At 40.9% G+C, this 18,150-nt stretch overlaps 1 protein-coding gene across 1 annotated transcript; it reads right to left on the bottom strand.

Moving 5' to 3' along the window:
• Positions 1 to 787: 787 nt before the first annotated feature.
• Positions 788 to 17,832, bottom strand: LOC106577202 (cysteine-rich protein 3). The gene is made up of 7 exons (XM_014155093.2): positions 17,541 to 17,832; positions 13,074 to 13,168; positions 5,793 to 5,850; positions 3,996 to 4,121; positions 2,699 to 2,773; positions 2,082 to 2,176; positions 788 to 963 (listed from the first exon to the last, which is right to left on the bottom strand). The coding sequence occupies exons 1-7, from the start codon at positions 17,581 to 17,583 to the stop codon at positions 826 to 828; spliced, it is 630 nt and encodes a 209-aa protein (XP_014010568.2). The 5' UTR covers positions 17,584 to 17,832; the 3' UTR covers positions 788 to 825.
• Positions 17,833 to 18,150: the final 318 nt, after the last annotated feature.

Raw genomic sequence — 18,150 nt, 5'->3', positions numbered from 1 at the left:
ATAAGAAGAGACTTGCTTGGGCCAAGAAACACGAGCAATGGACATTACACCGGTGGAAATCTGTCCTTTGGTTTGATGAGTCCAAATCAGATGCTGCATCAGATGACCTTGCCTCCACAATCACCAGAGCTCAACCCAATTGAGATGGTTTGGGATGAGTTGGACCGCAGAGTGAAGGAAAAGCAGCCAACAAGGGCTCAGCATATGTGGGAACTCCTTCAAGACTGTTGGAAAAGCATTCCAGGTGAATCTGGTTGAGAGAATGCCAAGAGTGTGCAAAGCTGTCATCAAGGTAAAGGGTGGCTACTTTGAAAAATCTAAATTATAAAATATATTTTGATTTGTTTATCACTTTTTTGGTTACTACATGATTCCATGTGTGTTATTTCATAGTTTTGATGTCTTCACTATTATTCTACAATGTAGAAATTATTAAAAATTAAGAAAAAATTTTGAATGAGTAGGTGTGTCCAAACCTTTGACTGGTACGTTAAATCAGTGTGCTAAGTAGGTTGCAAACGTGATTTAAATATTCCTAAACATTATTACGTTAATACATTAGAATAAAATGCAGAACGTTTTTTGTAAATGTCCCTTCCATGTAATATAATTTCTGTGATCATGAAAACAAATAGAGAAACATGACCTCATGTTGACCTGTGATCGCGTGGTCGGTTCCATCGCAACAACTTCAGTCACTCAATTCAGTCATTTCAATCAATTAATTCACTGAAATTACCCAAATCAAACTGAAACCCCAAACCGAGGACATTTAACCAGAGTTTTCTATTGGCTATTTACATTCATCTCACTTTCAGTGTGTGGCTAGGACTGGCTGGGTATTTCAGTTTGCGCCATGCCTTCTTTCTCATAGATGTAACAGCCCACGTTGCCGATGTTCACTCCTTTTGGTCCATACAGGATGCCATAGCAAGGGACGTGGCAGTAAGGTATCCCTTCATGCTGCAGCAACGGAAACATCAGCAATGTCATGTTACAGTTTTGAATCTGATTGAGATATTATTATTCAACATCCATTCTTTATCATGAGACTGTATCATGACCCTAGACTACAGATGTCAGAATATGACACACATGAAGGGGCATTTAGCTCTTCTTAATTGCCCCTCCCTGAGGGGATGAATACCCTTCTATTGGTTTGATTCAGTCTGATTTAATTTACCAACCTCAATGCATCTTCAGATTGTGTTATAAATCCATGTTTGCATCCTGAAGATGCAAGAGACTTTAATAATAAAATTAATAAAATCACATTTCATTACAAAAATACTGATGCAAGTCTTAAAAGCACCCCTGGCTTCTGTCATCTACAGCAGTGGTTTCCAAACCTTTCCACTAAGCCCCCCTTCTCACAGCTCTGCAGTGGCCACTAGCTGGGATAGCCACAAAGTCACAAAGCCTTAAAGGGATACTACGGGATTTTGGCATTGAGGCCTTTTATCTACCTTCCCAGAGTCAGATGAACTTGTGAATACCATTTTTATGTCTCAGCGTGCAATTTAAAGGAAGTTGCTAACTAGCGTTAGTGCAATGACTGGAAGTCTATGGGTATCTGCTAGCACACTAGTAGATACCCATAGACTTCCAGTCATTGTGCTAACGCTAGTTAGCATTGGCACACAAAATTACCTCTTACTTCCTTCATACTGGACATAGAGACATTAAAATGGTATCCACAAGTTCCTGACTCTGGGAAAATAGATAAAAGGTCTCCTTGCCAAAATCTAGTTTTCCTTTTTCTAGTTTTCCAAAATCTATTATTCCTTTAATCTAGTATTCCTAAACTTAACCACACTGCTAACCCTAATGCCTAACCCCAACCTTAAATTAAGACCAAAAATAAAATTTTTGTTTTCATACATTTTTGGGATATATCCAATTTTGACTGTGCAGCTAGCCCATCTAGCAGAAATCAGTCAGTTCTGCCTCCAGGGCAAGATTAATGACAATAAACGTCAACCTACCTTTTAAAGCTAATTTCTTGCAATTGTACACATTTTGCTGACCCCTCAGGACCCCACAGTTTGGGAACCACTACAGTAATAATGTGGATATAATACCTCAGCATGTCCACCAGAGGTCAGTGTCTTCTTACACCTCTCACAGCGCAGGCACGGTCTGTGCCAGTTCCTACCCAGGGACATCACCTTCTCTGCTGCACACACACAAACAAACACTTCACTGCTACCACCTCACTCAGCTGGCATGTCAGGATCATTAATAAACAGTGCACATAGTTCTATGTGGCTCAGTTGGTAAAAATGTGGTGATTGCAATGCTAAGGTCTCCCGAGTGGTGCAGCGGTCTAAGGCACTGCATCTCAGTGCTTGAGGCGTCACTACAGACCCCCCGGTTCAAATCCAGGCTATATCACAACCGACCATCATTGGGAGTCCCATAGGGCGGTGCACAATTGTCCCAGCGTCGTCCGGGTTTGGCCGGTGTAGGCCGTCATTGTAAATAAGAATTTGTTGTTAACTGACTTGCCTAGTTAAATAAAGGTTACACAAGGTTGTGGGTTCAATTCCCACCAAAAATATATGCACTTACTGTACTGTATGTTGCTTTGAAAATATAAACATCCGCTAAACTATCAGTACAAGTCCATTGTAGTTGACAACATAGAAAATAAACATAAGAAAGCAAATGTTGAAATAACAGTCTGACCAAAACATACCGAAATAGACCACTTTCCCACAGCCAGGACAGAGTGAGGTCTCTCCAGCAAATGTCCTGGTTGGAGGGGGAAGAACTGGGAAAAACAGTGACTGGAGGTTATTCATCAGTTCACCCCACAAATTCACAGAATTCAACCTCACAGAAACATGCAGATTGGTGGAATACAAACAGACAGCAAATATAAGGACAAACAGATACAAACTCAGCATACCAGTGACCAAGTCCTGCTGCTACTGTAAAATAAATGTAATCTCCTACAGAATTATTCAATATACACAATTTATCTATTCTAAGTTAACCACATAGTTTGCAGATTGAATAGTAACGCATTGTGATACATACTGTAGAAAAAAGGTTGGATGTTTTTTATCAAAAGGCAAAGCTTCAACAGATTATAAATCATTATAATTGTAACAACGAGCAATCAGCAACTCTCCCACCCCTTCCTTCAAAATCATTTTAATCTTCAAAGGAAACGCAAAGCACAAGTGGTGGAGAAGATCTTTTAAAAAGGTCTGTTGGTCATTCTTGAATCTTGTAATCAGAGATGGTTCTTTAAAGACAGAGTTAGACATCTCTTGTGCTGCAAATCACTTCAAAACAATTGGTCCTGATTTAGAGGGTTTATATCTTAAAATGTATCTTAGATACAAGCCAGTGAAGTGTGAAGTGTCACTAACACAATTGGCTCGTCTGTCGGAAAAGCCTCATTAAGGAAAAATATTTCAGGAAGTGAGCCAATCAAAGCTGGCCAATGAAAATTCCTCAATCCTCCCCAGTGACAAACAGAAAGAGGGTCATTACAAGTGTGTGTGTGTGTGTGTGCGCGTGCGTGCGTGCATGTTTGTGTGTGAAACAAGACAGTCATTACAACCATTTGGTGGTGAGTAACCCTCTCTACTCCCTTTATGTTGCTATATTTAACCCTTAACGGTCATACTTGGAGCACTTGGCAAGGCCAGTTTATTTGAGCAGCCCTGATAAAAAGGACTGGTTCAAATCAAATCAAACTTTATTTGTCACATGCGCCGAATGCAACATGTGTAGACCTTACCGTGAAATGCTTACTTACAAGCCCTTAACCAACAGTGCGTTTGTGCGCGAGGTTGCGAGAGCTAAGGAGGGTATTTGTTTTTCATCAAGACAATATGCTACTCTAAGCTCCCTTAATTAATAATACTACTACTCCCCTCCGTCGCTTTAGCCTGGTCCCAAATCGGTTTGTGCTGTCTTGCTCAGCTCCAGTGGACATTGTTTAGCATGACAAACAGATCTGGGATCCACTGTCCCCTTGCCTTTGGGCTGGTTCCAGGTGATCTGCATGGTGGTCCATGGTGTGGTGGGGGATCCCTCGGAGGGGCAGTCGAAGGTGGGTTGAGGAGTGTCGTAGATGTAGGAGCCTGCCCCTCCGATGTTCACACCTGGAGGAGAGGAGAGGAGAGGAGAGGAGAGGAATTTGGTTGTCAGTGTGATTTATTTAAAAAAGGAAACTTAAGCCCCAGTAGAGGTCCTACTGCATAACTCCCATCTTGGATGATAGACTGAAAACAGAGGAGGAAGAGGCCAAGGGGAAATGCCTGCTGTTTTTCAGTTGGGTTTGAGGTTCCTTTATCCAAACATCCAGAACCAAACCCCGCCCCCATCCAACCCAAACCACCAGAGACACACACATTCCAGACAAATTCCTTGTTTCTGTATGTATGGACTGGGTCAACTCAACTGTAATGTAGGATGATCTCATTCTTTATGGATAATCTATGAAGCTACTCAAAATCATTTTCTTTGATATGAGCGGAAGTTTGTCAGATATGTCACCCTCTTTACATTTAACTTCCCCAGTCTATTGGCCCCTAACTGCTGGAACCCAGGTCCCATCTAGGAAATTAGATTAGACTTTCTCTTCCAGGTGTTATGGCACCCCCACAACAACAATCATGTGATATGCAGGCATGGTCATATTAGGTAGCTGGTTGCCTCTGTAGTCAGTTTTTCAATAGAGTGAAACATTGCACTCAATAAACTGTTGTAGCTTTCAACAGTGTGTAGATATCTATATTTCTTTCAGTTCTTCAGTAAGCCCTTGTGTTCATACACTACTACACGGTTAAAGCATCACATTGGGGAATAATCCAATTAAAATCTAAGTTGTGAAATCATGTCTGTGTCCTGTCCAAATGGCACCCTATTCCATTTATAGTGCACCACATTTAACCAGGGCCCATAGGGCTTTGGGCAAAAGTAGTGCACTGTATAGGGAATAGGGTGCCAATTGGGATCTCATATTTACCCAGAATAATACCTATATTTCTGAGTACACCCCCGCTGTAGTCAGACAAAAATGTTATAATGAGCTTATAAAAATCTCCTTTTGTGGTTCTATTGACTTTTTAAAAAGCGAAGTACCTCAGATTACATCAGAGTTCATTCATGCCTTCATAAATCCCAAAGTTGTATTTCTTCAATTGCGTTGGTCGGACATGATGTAGTGTGGTGTGATGTGTACACCATAATTATGAATCAACTTTTTTAATGGCACATACAAATCCTAGGATTTTTGTGTGGTCCAAATTTTTGTCAAAGATTTAAGCAAATTGAAATTGAAGGAACTTTAAGAAATGAGGCCCACCTGGTTAGGAGTAATAATTGAATAGGCTCTGGCCAGGCTGCATTACACCAGGGCAGGAGGTCATTATAGATGTATAAATATCCGTCTGGGCCCCACACAGCACACTGATGAGGTCATGCACTTTGATGCATTGGAAATGCCTTGAAAAACCATATAGTATCTGTGTGATAAAATGGTCTAATGTTTTTAACATTATTTTCTTAATCATTCAACTACTTTTATGGCTGTTTGTGTGAGTGGGGAAAGGAGTGCATTTGTGATACTTTATGAAGTGTGGTGGTGTTTAAGTGTGTACGTATGTGTGTGTAACGGGTATAGGGTTATTTAATTTTTATTCAGCAGCACTGTGTATCCAAGACAATTTCCCCCTCGGGGACAACAAAGTTTATCCTATCCTATATGTATGCTATAGCCATTCTTCCTCATCATATATTTGTGATGAGGCTTTTTAACAGTAATCTCTTACCTTTGGGTCCAAAGAGAGTTCCGTAGCATGGTTTGTGACAGTAGGGCAGTCCATCATGCTGAAAGACAGAGAATAATATTAACAAATAATCTATTATCATAAGAAATAGCTGAACATGGTTCATTAATAAAAACAAATATACAATTTAAGTTCAACTTCAGCTGTAACTATTTACTGAAACAGTACTACTTATTACGGAAATAAACTGTTTACTGAAGTTGAAACTACTGAAACGGTTCACAATTCACTGAAACGGAACTTTACAGTCAGTCAGCGTCACTGTAAAGCATTGGGTTTAAACCAATCAGACAGAGGTTATATTTCAGGAATGTGACCGCTGACCGGTCACTGGAATTGTCACAAATCGCATCCTATTCTGTTTATAGTGCACTGCATTTGACCTGGGCCCATAGGGCAGCAATTGTCTTTCAAATATATACAAATGCCTTCTCCTTCTGACCCCTTCAAGTTAATTATGGAGGAGCTCTCTCTGTCAGTCCTAAAATGGACTGGGCCGAGCAGAGCAGAGAGATCCTTCCAACTCAAATTCCTGTCAAACACCTCCCCAATTCAGACTTTCATTTGAGCAAACTGCTTCCATATGCTCTAGCTAGCTCCCTCACATTTCGGGGCATGAACTGGGAATAAAGCAATATTTAGACAACTAACACCCATCTGAGAGGAGGATAGGAGAGATTTAGGATGCTGTGACCTCACCAGGCTCTTCAAGCTCTTCCGTCTAAATATCTGCATATGAAACCAACCATAGAGAGTTAGTCCCAAATGGCACCCTATTGCATTACCTTTGACCAGGGCCCATGGGGTCAAAAGTAGTGACTAGGGTGCCTTTTATGACTCAACCTTAGAAACACGCAATGAATGTGACACAGCTCTTTTCGGACCAACACTGGGTTATTGTGTGTGACACAGCTCAAACAGTACCTATATGAATAAATGCACACACACACTGTCGAACACAGCTCACTCTGAACACACAGGAATGATCTGTGTGCGTGCGTGCGTGCGAGATATGTGTCCTCAAGCAGAATAATATTTAATTACTTGACAAACTCCCTTACGCCACAAGAACAGCAAAGTAAGACAAACCAAAGCTCCAAAGAAGATTCTCCAAAAACACTGAAGTCACTCTCTAATGAAATACCTTTTTGCTGCGTAAATAGCTTCAGATCATCCCAGTATAACATAAGGTTATTTCATTGTCAGGAACAATGGTAACACCGTGTAGGTATATATTAAGAAATGGCATTTAGTGTGGAATTGTTTGCGGTTCAATTGCATTGATGTGGATACAGGGCTCTAAACTGCGATCTATTTGGTCGCATATGCAACAAAATATTTTGCTGTGCGACAAAAAATATATATTTGTACACACATTTTTTCATAATAATTGTTGTAATGATAAGGCCTTGCTGTACCATTGTTTCCCGAGCGTAGATTTGTTAGCGTCCTGCTTGCACCATTAATACAACAAAAACTGACCGTAGCGTGAAATTTAGAAAGCAAAAAAACAGCTAAGTATTCCTAAATACGCACATGATTTTCATAGTGAATCACTGAATGTGTCACATATACGCACTGATAACTTCAAAGTTAAATCATAATGTCGTGTCTTTGGCATCATTAAACTGAAGACATGTTTATCAAATAACTCTCTGTAATTATTATTACGCGATTAAACTGATTAATCGTGTAACTTTAATTAACTAGGTCGGGGCACCAAGGAAAATATTCAGATTACAAAGTTATAATTTTCCTAATATAACTTTCAGATATTATAATATCTGATCGATTAGTCTTCTGATTTAATGACGTATTCTTTACCTCACGTCAATCTCATTCCAAACGTCGTAAATTGTTGGTTATCTGCATGAACCCAGTCTTCACTATGAGTCATCCATACATCAATTGTCTTAAAATAATTTATTTACTAAACTAAATAATTCACAGAAATGCATAATCAAACAGATATGGTTACAAGGAAATGATAGGAGAATGTGCCCTAGTGGTCTAAACCGGCATGGCGGCTTGTTAAACAAAAGGGGTAGTTCAGAATTGAATATTATACAATTGAACTGCTAATACTTTGCACATGAACGCTCACTCATTCGGGAACAATTGCAATCAATATTTACGCTCAGTGTGTCGTTGGGATCTTTGTTGGAAAGGTCGTTCTGTTGGAGAGTTCTCTCTCTCTCGGTTAGAATGGATCTTTCAAAGCGACATTCGTTCATGTCGTTATAGGACAGATGTTTCCGCCGGTTGTCGCGTTCAATGATACCGAATTCCTAGCTGCAGACTAGTAATTAATATCAAAGACTTGTTCTTATTCTGTATCGATAGTCTAGTAGTTTAACCACGTTGTATGGTTAAAGTTCAGTAGAGGGATGCATGGTCAAACCTATTAGCCAACTCGTAATGAAGTGGAGGCCTGGTCTGGTGATAGAAACCCTGGGTGGGGGTTTTATTCAGAATGATAGAAAAAGGCTGTCTCATGACGCCAGGTCTCGTCTGTTCATGGGGGCGTGCTGATGACTTGGTAAAACTTTAAACAGAAAATACAATTCTCTCACATTAACATCTTACAAGCATCCCAACATATTCCAAATAGCTTTATCCTTATTCATTAATTTTATACAACCATTTAGATGTAAGTCTCATAGCTGAGGCTAGTATATAAACATTATTATGGTAATATGGCTGTATTGTCTCTCATGAGTTTCACAAAATTGTACCTAACGGACCAGTTCGTAGCTGGATTCTTCACTGATCTTTTATACCTTCTCCAGAACATAAATGCCGTCCGGTTCTCCAATTCTGTGAGGTGGAAGAATCCTTTGTTCTCTATACTGTGGCCATGAGGAGAGAATTTCCTTATAGGAATTTACGACCGCTCTCACAGAGCCTGGTGTCAGAAGTATAGAGGTCGGGGGATGGTGCATAGAAAAGGCCTGGTGCAGAGGGAGGGGGGTCAACTGTGCTCGCTGCACCCAAAGAGGGCAACGTCATGACAATCACTTCCTGTATAGCTATTTCAGGCTCTCTATATACGGACACTGAGGTCTGGAACATTGTGTCTAGGACAGCCTGTGACTCAGCTCCTCCCATGTCTGATCATTTCAAATCATGTTTTCTCTGGAGAGTGAACGTGCGTCCCAAATGGGATTCAACCTTTGATACCACAAGTATCCGTTACAGACCTGACAGTCTGTTGTGATGTCACACTTTGGCCTGTTCATTGTCACACTGTCACTGAGGGCGTGATGTCATGGAGCAGGCGTTTTTCAATGTGATGAATGTGTTAGCATTGTAGGCTACAGTCTAGGAACTAAGCATATGCCTCTCTGACAAGGTCATTATAAATGTATACTTAGTCTTTTAACATCTACTTAACTTTAAAGATGTCAACATCAGGTACCCATGTCTTTTGGCATGTCTGTATTTTCAAAGATCCCAACAGCCAGAAGTACTGAGAGTTCCCCAAATGAGAAACCCTTTCAGGAATGCAAATGCCATTCTCCCCTCTCTGTCCCTCCCTGATGAAATTTTTTATTTGACCCCTGAGAGAGAGAAGTGGAGAATTTGTTATACTTTAAAATGACTCAAATCAAATGGAAACTGTTTATAAATGACAATGGACCTACATTCATTCAGTTTCTTGACTGTGTCCAGCTCGCTAATAATCACAAAAAAATGAAAGCTGGACAGTAAGGGAGCATAAAAAACGTTTTGACAGTGAGGACCTTTTGGCAGACCGACACCCCTGAAGTAGACAGTATCTGGGCTGGTGACAGTGAACTAGCAGTGCTTGTACATTATTCCATGTATACTGTTGGGTTGTGTATTTCATACTGTACAGACAGACCTGTGTAAGAACAATTACCTCTCAAAAGTCAAGCATGTGAACCCTTCCATCCATAAGTAACTCTTAAAGGTGCACTATGCAGAAATCGAATGTTAGTTTATGTGACAAAACAAGCAAGTATCGTGTAGATAATCATTGTACCATCTAAACCGCTGTGATTTTTTTTCTTCATAACCAAAAATATTGTATTTTCAGCTGTTTGAAGCTGGTGTATAAAACCGAAAGTAAAAGACTCAAAAATGAATCATAAAAAGAGGAAGCATAGAAATAGCGCACATAGAACAGATAGACCGCTTCTTAGACTTGCTTAAATGAGAATGACAGATCTATAACTCATTTCTATGTGAGTTTGGTCAGGTCGCCCAAAAGGTTACATATTGCAATTTTAAAATCCAACTAGTCTTCAGATGAAAGGACAAAGACAGCATGGAGGTTAAGACTACTAGACTCTAGAGAATACAACCACAGCATGCCATGAATTCTGCTCCCTGTGAACTCTATCAACAAGTATTTCTTTATATGAAAAAAATGTAATGTATTGTTTCCTGGGCCACTGAACCAACTGTCTGTTCCCTGGCCCACTGAACCAGCTGTCTGTTCCCTGGCCCACTGAACCAGCTGTCTGTTCCCTGGCCCACTGAACCAGCTGCCTGTTCCCTGGCCCACTGAACCAGCTGCCTGTTCCCTGGCCCACTGAACCAACTGCCTGTTCCCTGGCCCACTGAACCAGCTGTCTGTTCCCTGGCCCACTGAACCAACTGTCTGTTCCCTGGCCCACTGAACCAGCTGTCTGTTCCCTGGCCCACTGAACCAGCTGTCTGTTCCCTGGCCCACTGAACCAACTGTCTGTTCCCTGGCCCACTGAACCAGCTGTCTGTTCCCTGGCCCACTGAACCAACTCCCCCATAGTCTCCAAACTAATGTACACTGAAACACTGAAACAAGGCTTGATTTTGTCACTTACTGGTCTGAGATGACCTGAATGAGTAGCCTCAGTCACAGGAGGCTGCTGAGGGGAGGATGGCTCATAATAATGGAGTGAATTGAATGGTATCAAACACATGAAAGCCATATGTTTGATGTGTTCGATACCATTCCATTGATTCCATTCCAGCCATTACTATGAGCCTGTCCTCCCCAATTAAGGTGCCACCAGCCACATGTGGCCTCAGTAGCCCTAGTATCAATCAACTCAAAGACTTGTTTGGGCCAGGACGATGACTTACCCCTGGGTTAGGGTATCAAACATGATCAAACAGGCTTCCAAAACAACTCCTTGACATTTATCCTACTTAGTGAGACTTGGAGAACACTAGTCAGGAGACCAACCATACCTGACCAGACTATTGGGCCTCTAACTAGAATTATTTTAAACCCAGTTACCTGGAGTCTGTGATAAGTGAAAAATATAATTTAGAGTGCACATTTAGATGAATGTTTTATATAGCCTTTCCAGACACTGGCTAGAATAGTTCTGATCCCCTTCTGTCATTTTTGACAGCCACAGATTGAGTCCAGACTCGGCCGCTAACCCCCCCCTGCCAGGGGGTATATGTGGTCCCCCACTGGCTCGAACTGCCTAGTTTTTATCCATTGTTTATTGATTGTTTTATTTGTTGTCTTTTACTATTTTTAGTACAATAAACCCTCACTGGGGATCCATGCACCAAGCTGAGTCTTCATTGTCCAGGCCCACCTGTGCTGCCTTCATTTTGAGCTTCTTTTCAAACTCTGTTATCCTTCTTTTGATATGTATATTTCTGGGATTTGCTTATTATTGTTCTGACTGTGGGGATGAGTCATCCTTGAACAGTTGCTGTTACTATGACTGTACAGTAAAGCTCCTTTCTTACATTTTACAGGATATACTGTACATGACTAGGCAGAAATGTGGGGTCATGAGAGATCATACAAGAGGATTACACTGTTAATACTACACTAGCAATAACATAACCCTACACTTTCTAGGTACTAATGGAATTACTTTGTTTCAAACATCTGGGATCATATTCACAAAGATTCTCAGATTAGGAGTGCCTCGGTTTTGATTTTAGATCTTAATGAATGAAGATTACATGGACAGTGGGATCCTGATCCTAGATCAGCACTCCTACTCTAAGACACTTTATGAATACTGGCCCTGACCCTTACTAAAGTCTTAATACTTGCATTCCCCAACCCTTCGTTATTTCCATCCATCATCCTCAGTGTCATATTTGTCTTGAGGAAGAAGCACCCTGGTGAAACGAGAGACAAGTCCTCTTGACAGAGTTCAATTAAACATTCACTCGAATTAGAGACGTCCCCTGAGCTAACATTCCATTCCGCTACTAGGCTGGCTAACTGCCATGCTTAGGGGAGGACACAGTGTGTTTGTGTGTGTGTGTGTGTGTCCCATGTCTGTGAGATGGGGGTGCAGTCAGATATACAAGCCCTAGATTCTGAACTTGAACGATTCAGCTCAGTGAGCTAGAAAATTCCCTAAGTCTTTTGAGCGGGACAATGAAAGGTGGCATGACACTGCCTGCGTTCTAAATGGCACCATATTCCCTATGTAGTGCCCTATATACTGTACACAAAGTTTTGTAAAAACAACAGGATTCTTTTTTGACAGTGTAGGGAATAGGGTACCATTTGGGACGCAGACGCAGAAGAAAGGATCTGGGTCACAATGCCTGGTGAGGGATCGGAGTGGACAAAGGATGAGTGTCAGATTATTCTAAAGCCACGCTTTGGTTCACAGACCAGCTACAATTAAAGGGACCCACAAAAACATAGCCGCTCAACAGTTTCATTCTTGAGATGATTGGAATTTCACAGCCACTGTTATCTGACTTCTAATGTAGATGCGCCACAGCAACTTTTAATTTGAGTTTATATATGGGCCTAAAAGCAACTCACTTAACTGACAACACCCCTTAGTTGTGATACAGTTTATGCTCAAATAGCTTTACATTGTATGGGGGTTAGTGGCCTGCCCTACTCCCTCCGTCCCCATGCAACCCCTTTCCTCTCTCCCATTCTCTTGAGTAGGATAGCACATTCCTTCGCTGTATCTCTCTCTGTCTCCCTCCCTCCCTCCCTCCCTTTATTCTTGGGTAAGATAGCATCTCTCTCTCTCGCTCTCTCTTGCTCTCGTCCCGAGTGGCGCATTGGTCTAAAGGCTGTATCACAACCGCCGGTGATCGAGAGTCCCATAGGGCGGCGCACAATTGGCCCAGCATCGTCCGGGTTAGGGGAGGGTTTAGCAGGGGTAGGCCATCATTGTAAATAAGAATTTGCTCTTAATCTTAACTGACTTGCCTGGTTAAATAAAGTATAAATAAATAAAAAAATCTCCCTCCTCTCTCTGTAGATAGGATATTTGATTTGATTATGGTCACAGGGCTTCCCTTTACCTCAGCGTGGTTGCCAGCCGACAGGGTTTTGTTACAGCGTTTGCATTTCAGGCAGAACCGGTGCCAGTTCTTCCCCAGCGAGCTCACTTTCTCAGCTGCAGGACAGAAAGAGAGAGAAAATGACAACACAGTATAAACGGAGTAGGTCTTGTTGTTTCCAGTAATTAACACATTTTGAGGCGTGCCTTGTAATATGCTATATTTGTTGCACCTGTGAGTGAGAATGCTGTACCAAAATAACTCTGATGGTTATAGTGCCCCATCAATTGAAAATGTATAGAGGACAGATTGGAGTGGCAGCAAGTCGTAAAGGTGCTACACCTAGAATTTCCCCTATGTGGATGTTAGGTGAATTGCAACAGCACTAAGCTGCATTCAAAACCAATCTCCCTCTACCCTGGATCTCATTTCCCCGTAACATGGCGGAGACTAGTGACTGACTCGAGCCTTTCACAGCAATTTAGATGGTACAATGATTCCCTACACTACTAAGTGCTTGTTTTCTCACACAAACTGAAATTGAGCAAATGGTGTAGAATATTTGAAACCAAGAAATGACAGAGCAATTTCTACAATGGCCATTTGACCCAATGTCCACTAGATAACACAGCTACAAATTCAAAACAGCTTTCCTGTTTTTACAACAGATGCCGCTCCGGCAGGAGAATCAATTACATAAATTACTGCCTTGCAGACCTTTGGCATTCTAGTTGTCAATTTGTTGAGGTAACCTGAAGAGATTTCACCCCATGCTTCCTGAAGCACCTCCCACAAGTTGGATTGGCTTGATGGGCACTTCTTACGTACCATACGGTCAAGCTGCTCCCACAACGGCTCAATAGGGTTGAGATCCGGTGACTGTGCTGGCCACTCCATTATAGACAGAATACCAGCTGACCGCTTCTTCCCTAAATAGTTATTGCATAGTTTGGAGCTGTGCTTTGGGTCATTGTACTGTTGTAGGAGGAAATTGGCTCCAATTAAGAGCAGTCCACAGGGTATGGCATGGCGTTGCAAAATAGAGTGATAGCCTTCCTTCTTCAAGATCCCTTTAACCCTGTACAAATCTCCCACTTTACTTCCACCAAAGCACCCCCAAACCATCACATTGCCTCCACCATGCTTGACAGATGGCATCAAGCATCTTTTCATTTGTTCTGCGTCTCACGAATGTTCTTTGTGATCCGAACACCTCAAACTTAGATTCGTCTGTCCATAACATTTTTGTCCAATCTTCCACTGTTCTTTTGCCCATCTTAATCTTTTATTTTTATTGGCCAGTCTGAGATATGGCTTTTTCTTTGCAACTCTGCCTAGAAGGCCAGCATCCCGGAGTCGCCTCTTCACTGTTGACGTTGAGACTGGTGTTTTGCAGGTACTATTTAATTAAGCTGCCAGTTGAGGACTTGGGAGGCGTCTGTTTCTCAAACTAGACACTAATGTACTTGTCCTCTTGCTCAGTTGTGCACTGGGGCCTCCCACCCCTCTTTCTATTCTGGTTCGAGCCAGTTTGCTCTGTTCTGTGAAGGGAGCAGTACACAGCATTGTACGAGATCTTCAGTTTCTTGGCAATTTCTCGCATGGAATAGCCTTCATTTCTCAGAACAAGAATATACTGATGAGTATCAGAAGAAAGTGCTTTGTTTCTGGCCATTTTGAGCCTGTAATCGAACCCACAAATGCTGATGCTCCAGATACTCAACTAGTCTAAAGAAGGCCAGTTTTATTGTTTCTTTAATCAGCACAACAGTTTTCAGCTGTGCTAGCATAATTGCAAAAGGGTATTCTAATGATCAATTAGCCTTTTAAAATGATAAACTTGGATTAGCTAACACAACGTGCCATTGGAACACAGGAGTGATGGTTGCTGATAATGGGCCTCTGTACGGCTATGTAGACATATTAAATAATCAGCCGTTTCCAGCTACAATAGTCATTTACAACAACATTTAAGTCATTTAGCAGACATTAACAATGTCTACATTGTATTTCTGATCAATTTGATGTTATTTTAATGGACAAAAAAATATTTTTTCTTTCAAAAACAAGGATATTTCTAAGTGACCCCAAACTTTTGAACGGTAGTGTATATTATGGAAATGTTCCGAAATTACAATGCAAACATTTTTACTAAATCTTATGTGTAGCACCTTTAAACCTTAAATGGTTGAACATTTTGGCATGTCCATTTGGTCTGTTTTGCCCTGTAGTCGCTGCCAGTTTGGAAGGCTTTGTTATTAAGGCCTTTTCCTAGCAGCCAACCTGCTTGTACTAATCCCCTATAATTACACAAAAACACTATGAAATACAAACCCCTCCCTCCCTTCATTCATTCGTTCATCCATTTATTTATTAATTCATTAATTCATACATTTATTCCGATTATGGTAGCATCTACCTTTTTTTACAGTATAATACAGTCAGTTGTATAGTATTGTACTGTGTCATTACACAGTACTTGCGTTGATACCGTATTTATATTACAGTAGGTGTACTGTAATATGAAATACAGAATTTTACTTGCCACCAAGTTGCATGTAAACTACTGTCAAAATCACAGTAACCCCTTTACAGTGTACACTACCGGTCAACATTTTTTTGAACACCTACTCATTCAAGGGTTACTCTTTATTTTTACTATGAGAGACAGTTTCATCAGTTTTATCATAGCGCTTGATGGTTTTTGCAACTGCACTTGAAGAAACTTTCAAAGGTCTTGAAATTGTCCGTATTGACTGACCTTCATGTCTTAAAGTAATAATGGACTGTCAATTCTATTTGCTTATTTGAACTGTTCTTGCCATAATATGGACTTGGTCTTTTACCAATTTGGGCTATCTTCTGTATATCAACACAACGGATTGGCTCAAACACATTAAGAATGAAAGAAATTCCCCAAATTAACTTTTAAGAAGGCACACCTGTTAATTGAAATGTATTCCAGGTGACTACCTCATGAAGCTGGTTGAGAGAATGCCAAACGTGTGCAAAGCTGTCAAAGGCAAAGGATGGCTATTTGAAGAATCTCAAATATAACACTTTTTTGGTTACTACATGATTCCATATGTGTTATTTTATAGTTGTGATGTCTTCACTATTATTCTACAATGTTGAAAATAGTAAAAATAAAGAAAAACCCTTGAATGAGTTGGTGTTCTAAAACGTTTGACATGGTAGTGTATATCTCTATTTGTGTCACGTCCTGACCAGTAAGGGGTCATTTTGTTATTATAGTATGGTCATGACGTGGCAGGGGTGTGTTTGATTTATGTGTCTTGGGTTTTTGGGTAATGTTCTATGTTGTCTATTTCTATGTTTGAATGTCTAGTCTATTTCTATGTTCAGGTTTGGTTTGGCCTTCAATTGGAAGCAGCTGTTCTTCGTTGCGTCTAATTGGAGGCCATATTTAAGTAGGGGGGGTTTTTGTCACTGTGTTTGTGGGTAGTTGTTCCATGTATAGCCTTACAGGACTGTTTTGTTTGTTATTTTTGTTAAGTGTTCACGGTTATCCAAATAAAAAAGGAAGATGAGCATGAGACCCGCTGCGCCTTGGTCCACTTTTTACGACGCACCTGACAATTTGGGATTTTATACAAAGGGTTTCCTTCATGTTGTTTCACAGGGTAGGCTATAACCAACACAGACTTTGTACTCTACCCTCTCCTTGAAATGTTATTGGACATTTTGACCCCTCTCCCTCTGCCTATAACGGGTTACCACACTTCAGCATAAATAAGGGTTCAACTTGCAGACAAATCAATAGACAAAAGTGTATTTGAGACAAGAGTGAGAACAACCAAGAGCTGCAGCTTGTAGCCTCCTTCCAGTGGTTTAACTTATATAACCCGTGTAACCTTGCCTATACGTTAAAGTAAATAAACATGTAAAGTACTAACTCATCCTCGTTGAATGTCTTGGAATAATCAGTCAACATTCCAGAGACATCTGGTTAAGAATGTATGCACATGATGAAACTAGTCCCAGCGGCAGAGAAGCTGCAAAACCCTTAGCCTGGTTTTAAAAAGGTAACTTTAATTATATTTTTCTATTGTCTTTTGATAATACATTATCTTATGATAACAAAGTCTTCACGTTTAGCCTATTCTGACAGTTCTGCAACCCAAAGTCATCAGCCGGGACAACTTGGCATTCATGCCTCGGCAGCCCCCCGACACTCTCCGGGTCGCCCCAATGCCAAGCACTTCACATAACATTTTTCTCCTCTTCACAAAGGCATTTGCAAGACATACAGTGTTTGGATTCAGTTATATTCTATTATGTTTGTATCTGCACAAATTATCCCTACAATAACCATTTGAATGTTTTATTTCAGTACATTTTCATTTAGTTATCGTAAATCATAACCATCACTCTTAAAAATATGCAATCCAAATTCTCTGATCATCTTCAATGTTCAGATTATTTTTCATTGGCTCAGGCTATAAATTTACAAAAATTATTCCTTACCAAAAAACACATCTTTTGTGCATCTGGGGCACCTCGACGCCATTCTTCAAAAAAGCTTTGTCCAGCTGACGATCTACTCCCACTCCAAAGACCTTAAAATTCTATCTGTGAGGCTGGCAGAATGATGCAGTACCTTCAACTGTGTTCAATTTCAAGTAAAGGGACTTCGGGGCTCCGCCTCCGAATGGGAGGTGTGGAGTAGGGTGAAGTTGACCCTAGATGCTGATCTTGGGCCAGTTTTGCATTTTCCCCACTGATTGTTAATGTTAGGATTCCGGGAAGGAAGCTGATCCAAGATCTGTAGGCCTTCATAGGGGAAATCTCACCCCAGAGCAATGGGAGTTGTAGCCTACCGTGCCAACCTATTGAATGAACACACCCACTCTATTAAGAACAGGACATAGGAAACCTGTAGTACCCTGACATGAACCTGGGCCCGCGGCAGCACTCACCAGAGCTGTTGTGTCCATGTATTTTGTAGGCCTACATGAGAAACATGTTTCCACCAGGGAAAATGTAAAGGCATACCCTAACATCAACAATCAGAAACTCAGAATAAGCTACATATGTCGGTGAAACAAAAACATTTTACTGTGTCCACTTTGCCCAG

Source organism: Salmo salar, chromosome ssa18 (genome assembly GCF_905237065.1).
Source record: "Salmo salar chromosome ssa18, Ssal_v3.1, whole genome shotgun sequence".
In the NCBI taxonomy this organism is placed as follows: domain Eukaryota; kingdom Metazoa; phylum Chordata; class Actinopteri; order Salmoniformes; family Salmonidae; genus Salmo; species Salmo salar.
This window is presented reverse-complemented; position numbering and strand designations above follow the sequence as displayed.

Coding starts and splice junctions, on each gene's coding strand:
- LOC106577202 (XM_014155093.2), bottom strand. CDS start 17,583: ATGGCGTCGAGGTGCCCCAGATGCACAAAAGATGTGTTTTTTG. Junction 2,774..3,995: donor CACCTGGAACCAGCCCAAAG/GCAAGGGGACAG, acceptor TGTTTTTCCCAG/TTCTTCCCCCTCCAACCAGG. Junction 2,177..2,698: donor TGGGAAAGTGGTCTATTTCG/GTATGTTTTGGT, acceptor GTGTGTGTGCAG/CAGAGAAGGTGATGTCCCTG.